At 45.4% G+C, this 6,988-nt stretch overlaps 1 protein-coding gene across 2 annotated transcripts in view; it reads right to left on the reverse strand.

Moving 5' to 3' along the window:
- Positions 1-2,341, reverse strand: part of TTC27 (tetratricopeptide repeat domain 27) — a 172,651-nt gene extending 170,310 nt beyond the window's left edge. The window contains exons 1-3 of one of the 2 annotated variants that reach the window (XM_077843652.1): positions 2,033-2,341; positions 735-912; positions 23-152 (exon numbers count right to left, since the gene is read on the reverse strand). In XM_077843652.1, coding sequence (XP_077699778.1) covers positions 23-152; positions 735-912; positions 2,033-2,132 — 408 coding nt within the window. In that variant the 5' untranslated portion in view covers positions 2,133-2,341. The remainder of the gene's footprint in view (positions 1-22; positions 153-734; positions 913-2,032) is intronic. The other variant, XM_077843651.1, reaches the window with a different exon arrangement.
- Between the last annotated feature and the right edge of the window lie 4,647 nt (positions 2,342-6,988).

Genomic DNA, 6,988 nt, shown 5'->3' on the forward strand with positions numbered 1-6,988 from the left:
ATGACATTTCCAAGAAGCATACCTCACTGAATTGCTGGAACAAAATGGACGGCAAAAAATCCTGAGGTTGTAAATCAACGGGCGGCCCTGTCCAGTTACTCTGAACAAAAAGTTGCAAACTGCTTACACCAATTAGGAATATCACCTGTTGTCTGCATACAAGAATAAAGAAACAAATATGAACCACTGTATAACCACAATTTCATTTCAGTTTTAGTATTAAAAATGTAAAATATTAACCAACATGCACAGAGATTATCCAAATATTACAAAATAAAATTTCTGAAACTTAAACAATTTATGTCTCAATGTCTAATATTATAACCATGAGCCACACAGGGCTCTTTTAAATTTAATTACAATTAAATGAAATTTAAACTTGTGTCCCTCAGTTGCACTACCTACCTCAAGCTCAACCACATGTGACTAGTGGCTGCCATACTGAAGAGCACATTTTCCAACAATGACTGTCTTACACTGGCAAAGCACTATTAGATGTATTCAGTCGGCTTTTCTATGAAGATTTCTTTTCTTTTTTTTAATGTTATTTATTCACGAGTGACACAGAAAGAGAAGTAGAAACATAGGCACAGTGAGAAGCAGATTCCCCACCAGGAGCCCATTGCAGGACTCAATCCCAGGACCCTGGGATCGTGACCTGGGCCAAAGGCAGACACTCAACACTGAACCACCTCGGCGTCCCTTCTCTATGAAAATTTCAAATAAAATTCTACCTTTCAGTTGTGTCCAAATCTGTTGAGTAATCCAGGAATGTTACTATCTGCTTCTCTAGGAAGCTGTCAATCTTTTCTTCAGTCATCATTGTTGAGTTAAAAATATTTTGAGTCAATGAACTTAAGAATATGGCCTCATAGTTCCCTTCGAGCAGCAATTGTAAGAAAGATCCACTCTCTGCAATATAAAAAATCAGCTCAATAATCCAAAAGACCAATTCTTTTCATGTTGTAAAGGATAACGCTATTAGGCAAATCTACCATTTTCACATGCAAAAAAAAATGTATTTCCTTAGAATGCTTACTATACATTAATCACAAAGCACTGAACAAATTCCTATTATTCTATGAACATCACTTCTACGATTCACAGCTCATCCATACGATGAGCCGCAAGGTAGAAATTAGATCCAGGAATAATATTCCTCATTGGTCATTTACTGCTGGAAATTCAAAAAGAGTCCTATTCACAACAGAAAAGTTTCTACAATCGGGTCTAAGGCCTTTCATAATCTAGCTTCTCGGATCCCCACTATTGCTCTGAGGAACAGCTGGTTCTCTCCCTGCTCCTCTAATACCCCATGCACCTTCCCGCCTCCACATTTTTACACCTGCGATTTCTCTTGCTGAGCTCTTCTCCACTTGTCTGACCTTTTTAATCAAAATTCAGCTCATGTCTGACTCCTTCCATGAAATCAGACTTCAAAAACTACCTCTCTCCAGAAGCACCTGTTGCCTTCACACACACACACACACACACACACACACACACACACACACTTAGACACTGTCCTACTAAACTGTTATTTTTTTTCCGGGTCCAGCCTAAATCCCACAACCAGATGGGCCTTTATCCCACATCTGTCACTAGTAAACACGCTTTTAACCCTGCCTCTCCAGTAAATGTGCACAGTTCACAAACATTACATCGTTGCTGCCTCGTTTCAACTTTTGTGCATATCAGCTGTGGGACCCGGAATAAATTAGTCAATCTGTCTTTAAACGTCTTCACCGGCTAAATGGCATGAAACGGAGTATCCACCTTAAGTGTTTATCGCAAGGATTAAATGACCTTAAACGTTAAGGGCTCCGAAAAGAAGCTGACCGGGCTTCGGCGGTTACCGCGGAACCCAGGCAGGGAGAAGGCGCGGAGCCCGGGGACCCCGCCCCCCGCATCCAGCAGCAAGAATCCTACGCCTAAGGGATCAGCCAGATTGCGGCAGAAAAAAAAAAAAATAATAATAATAATCGAAACAAGGAGGACCTTCCAGTGCTCCGGGCAACCTCGCCTCTCTCACCTGAGCCGGAGACTCCCTCCTGCTTCCACCGCTGCCGCTCAGCCGCGGTGGCGAAGCCCCTCAAAACTGCCAGCTCCGGCGTCCACATCACCCTGGACATCGCTGCAGTCAAAGCGGGTTCCCACAGGAGTCAAAAGAAGAAAGTGAAAGGAAGAGGGTCCAAAGATGCCGAAATCTAGCGGCGACAGTGCCTGTGAATACTCCCACGGCCCCGGAAGCCCACGTGCGGACATCGTCACCTGGACGCGGCCATGACAGCAGCGCGGGACACCCTGGGAAAGATACGCACGCGCCGCTCGGGTTTCCGGCCGGGAGACCCACGCCTGGCCTTGGCACTGAGCATGCCCAGTAGAGATGCCCCGCCTGGAGCAGCGAATGGGCGGGTTGGAGGGCGTGGTCTGTGCTGGCCCCGCCCAGAGGGGGCGGAGCCAAGGGGCTGTGCAAGACTTGAGGGAGGCGGGGTCCTCCTGCACCACCCTCCGAGGCTGGGGCTGAAAATGCGGCTGGAGGCCCGGGTCTTGTCCTGCGCAGAGATTGCAGGAATGAATGATCTGCCGCTTGCGTTCCTAAACATTTTTGGATCAGAACCTCCTGACTACATGACCTTCACAAAAAATGCAAAATGCACGTGGGCATTTTAGGGTACCCTAACAGCATTCGGGCACCATTCCCGGGAAGTTAGAGACCCTCTGGAGCGGAAGCGCAAGAACCACCTCGCAGAGAATAGGTCTTTTTTTCTTAGAACGAATTAAAGTATAAGGGAAGTTTTGGGGCGCCTGGCTGGCCCCGCCGGAGCAGCATGCGACTCTTGATCTCCGGGTAGTGAGTTCAAGTCCCAGGCTGGGTGTAGAGATGACACACATACATAGCTAACTAAATACATAAATAACTGTTTTTTAAAAGTGGGGGCACTGGGGTGGCTCAGTGGTTGAGCATCTGCCTTCGGCTCAGGTTGTGATCCAGGGATCCTGGGATCCAGTCCCCTGCATGGAGCCTGCTTCTCCCTCTGCCGGTGTCTCTGCCTCTCTCTGTGTGTCTCTCGTGAATAAATAAATGCAATCTTTAAAAAATAATTAAAAATAAAAAGTGTAAGAAAACTATCTGGTTTTGATGCTGCCACTACATAAATCATGACTGAGTGGGACCTCTGACCCTGTGGCTGGTGCAGCGAAGCTTGTGCAGGATTGACTGAGTCCAGAAACCTGCCACCCTTGTGTGTCTGCCACTGAGGTCAGAGCTGGAGCCTGATTCGACCTCCTTTCTTTTCTATAGCCATGCTCCTAGGCCAATACCGAGGCTCAGAACGCCAGGCCTCAGGGAGCCAGGACTCTACCCCAGTGGGCTTGAACCTGCACTGTGAGAGTGCTGCACGCTAGCCAGGGTAACTCTGACCAAACGGCATTCTTGGAGCAATCTAGTGCCAGAGATCTCTGAAAGAGCCTAGCCCAGTGCCGGCTCCAAGGATGTCAGTACCCAAAATCACTCCAGACTGTGGAGGGAATGGTGCTCAGCTTCAGCCAGCAGCAGCCACGAGAAGCCAGATCTGGGCAGAGTGGAGAAGGGAGGATGCCCAAGAATGTCTTCTTACTGATAAGTAAAAGCCATTTGTACAGGAAATATTTAATCAGCATGTCGTTTGGTCTTTTTAAGCACAAAATCCTACACTGTGTAAACCATTTGACAGTTGTTAGAGCTATTAAAGCAGAGACACAGTGGCCGCTACAGTAGGTTGATCACTTGCCTGGAAAGCCACATTGTCCCACACAGTGAACTTGGTGCTTTCTCTGTAATTCAAGGTTAGTTTGAGTAAGATATGCTTGACAATGATAACAAGTACATTCATCTCTCTTCAGGCAAATAAAAATGTGGGAGAAAAAATTATGGTCTCAATTGAAAAAAAAACTAAAAACAAAAAAACAGAGTGGACACTGAGCTGGTGAGTAGGCTATGTCCACTTTAGGATGACCAGAGTGGCTTGGCTGGGTGGTCCTCTGGGAACCCTCATGTTACTATATAGTTAGTCTTTTTTCTTGGGCTGGTCAGATTTCTCAGAGACATTTTTAATCTCCTACCTGGGCAATGAAGGTCCAGTTGCCAGAGATCCAGAGACAAGCAGAGCAGGAAAGCCAGGAGCCTCAACATTCAAAACCCAGTCTGAATGTCAGACCCTCTAGAGACCACTGCAAGGAGAGTGGAGGGGAAGAGGTGGGCAGGGGTTCCAACAGACTGACTCAGCTTTGCAGGAGTCCTCCTCATTTCAGTCCTTCCTCTTCCTAACCTGAGACCTCCAGTCCTAGGGCATCTAGTGCTCCCAGTTGCTGAGTCTTTCCAGGATGCTTCAGTCTAGATACAAGTTTACCTTAGCTTCTCCCATTGCACTTTTAGGACTGGGCTTTCTCTGGTCAGCTACAGCAGTTACTTGCTCCCCACCCGGGCTACCAAGTCTCATCATCTCTTCCCCTGCAGGTTACGTCGTAATTTTTTTTTCTTTATCATGGATTTAGTGTTTTTTTTTTTTTTAATTTAGTGGGTTTTGAAGAAGGAGGGATGGCATATGTTCAACATGCCATGTTTACCCTAGAACCTTAAACTGTATTGTCAGTGACACGTTTCTCCAAGTACCTTCAGGTCTGATACATGTATGTGTTTTTTTAAAAAAAAGATTTTATTTATTTATTCATGAGAATACCCAGGAGAGAGAGAGAGAGGCAGAGACACAGGCAGAGGGAGAAGCAGGCTCCATGCAGGGAGCCTGACGTGGGACTCGATCCTGAGTCTCCAGGATCACACCCTGAGCTGTAGGCAGTGCTAAACCACTGAGCCACCAGGGCTGCCCCATGTATGTGTTTTAACTAGTCCTATCTCATACCTAAGCAGTAACAAGGAGGCAGGATTGTAACCAGCATTTCATGACGTTTCAATCCTTTTTCACATTCATTAACAAATCTCATGTTTTTGTTTGTTTTTAAATATTTTATTTATTTATTCGTGAGAGACACAGACATAGGCAGAGGGAGAAGCAAGTTCCCTGCGGGGAGCCTGATGTGGGACTCGATCCCAGGACCCCAGATCACTCCCTGAGCCGAAGGTAGATGCTCAACCACTGAGCCACCCAGGCACCCACAAGTCTCATGTTTAATAAGAACAGTTTTTAAAGGTTTATAGCAGCCTTTTTAGGAAGCACCAAAAACTGGATACAACTAAATGTCCATGCACAGAGAAACAAATAAACTATGATATGTTCATACAATGGAATAGTGTTCAGCTATAAACATGAATAAACTACGGAAACATACAATATACACAAAGAGCAAAGTAATTATGCTGAGTGAAATAAGCCAGGGAAAAAAAAAGAGGAGATATGATATGAGTCGATTTATATAAATCAAGAAAACAAAAACTGATCACTAGAGACAGAAAGCTCTAGTGGTTGCTGGGGGAGGGGAAGTGGAGAGGAAAGCAGGGAGGAACAAGGACAGGTTGGGGAGTAACAGATATATTCACTATCTGATTATGCTAATGGTTTCATGGCAGTATACATATGGAAAAACTTAAAGTACTCAGTTAAAATATGTGCACTCTTTTCTATGTCAGTTATACCTCAATAACACTGTTCTCAAAAAATTGACTTCTATAGGGGCGCCTGGGTGGTTCGGTGGTTGAGCGTCTGCCTTCGGCTCAGGGTGTGATCCTGGGGTCCTGGGATCGAGTCCCACATCCGGCTCCCTGCAGGGAGCCTGCTTTTCTCCCTCTGTCAGTGTCTCTCATGAATAAATAAATAAAAATCTTTAAAAAAAATTGACTTGTATAAAACGTGAAATCTGATCTCCCAAAACTAACATTCAAAAGCCTTCACCTCACAATTCTTTCTTCTCATCCCATTGCTGGTCCTCTGCTCTCTCCAAGCACTGCGTCTCTCAGAGCCCCACAACCATCGCTAACCCTCAACAGAGTTAGCTAGGCCTTTGTCCTGCGGCAAATAAATGAACGTGGATTGAAGATATAAGATAAATCGGGTATGGGGTTAAATACAGTTAAACAGATATCTCACTTAAGTCTTACAATAACTCTAAGGCAAATATTATTAAGCCAATTTTTCAACCAAGGAAACTGAAAGGCAGGTATCTTGCCTAAGATTACACTAGGATTTGAACCTCGTCTGACCATTAAAGCTCCATGGTGGGATCCCTGGGTGGCGCAGTGGTTTGGCGCCTGCCTTTGGCCCAGGGCGCGATCCTGGAGACCCAGGATCGAATCCCACATCGGGCTCCCAGTGCATGGAGCCTGCTTCTCCCTCTGCCTATGTCTCTGCCTCTCTCTCTCTCTGTGTGTGACTATCATAAATAAATTAAAAAAAAAAAATAAAGCTCCATGGTCTCTCCATCTGGTGAACAATGATGGAAGAGAGAAGTATGTGACTGGTATGCAGGTCAGAGCAAGTAGGTAAATAAGTAAAATAACCCCCCTCGTGAACATACTGGAAACAATCCCGGAACCAAAGTCAGTACAGATACTGAAAATTCCTGAAAGCAAAGACTGGAGAAGCAGAGGAAAGAAAGGATTTATGTGGTTGAGGTAGGAGTGTTGGTAGGAATGTAAGTCCAGTGGAACAGAACAAGACACCTAAAGTCAATGAAAAGCAACCAGATCCTGCAAAGATTTCCTTATTCGGAAACTGCCCTGGTAAGTGGGGCCTGAACCCAGGCAGCCTACTGGTGTCTCCCTAGTTCACCTTGTCCTTGGGGCTCCTGGAAGTTGACTCTAACCACTAGCATGCTTCCCCTGAAAGGTGTGTTATTCGTCCCACAAAGCAAAACAAAACCATTCCTTTGATAGGTCTTCATTCAGGTGAAAAAACTAGGAGGCTTTCAGTAAGACTTCCCTACATACAGTATGGGTACAAAGGAGACATAAATGTAGATACAGGAACAATGCCTCTCTGACTCACACAATCTG

This window comes from Canis aureus, chromosome 12, assembly GCF_053574225.1.
Source record: "Canis aureus isolate CA01 chromosome 12, VMU_Caureus_v.1.0, whole genome shotgun sequence".
NCBI classification, from domain to species: Eukaryota; Metazoa; Chordata; class Mammalia; order Carnivora; family Canidae; genus Canis; species Canis aureus.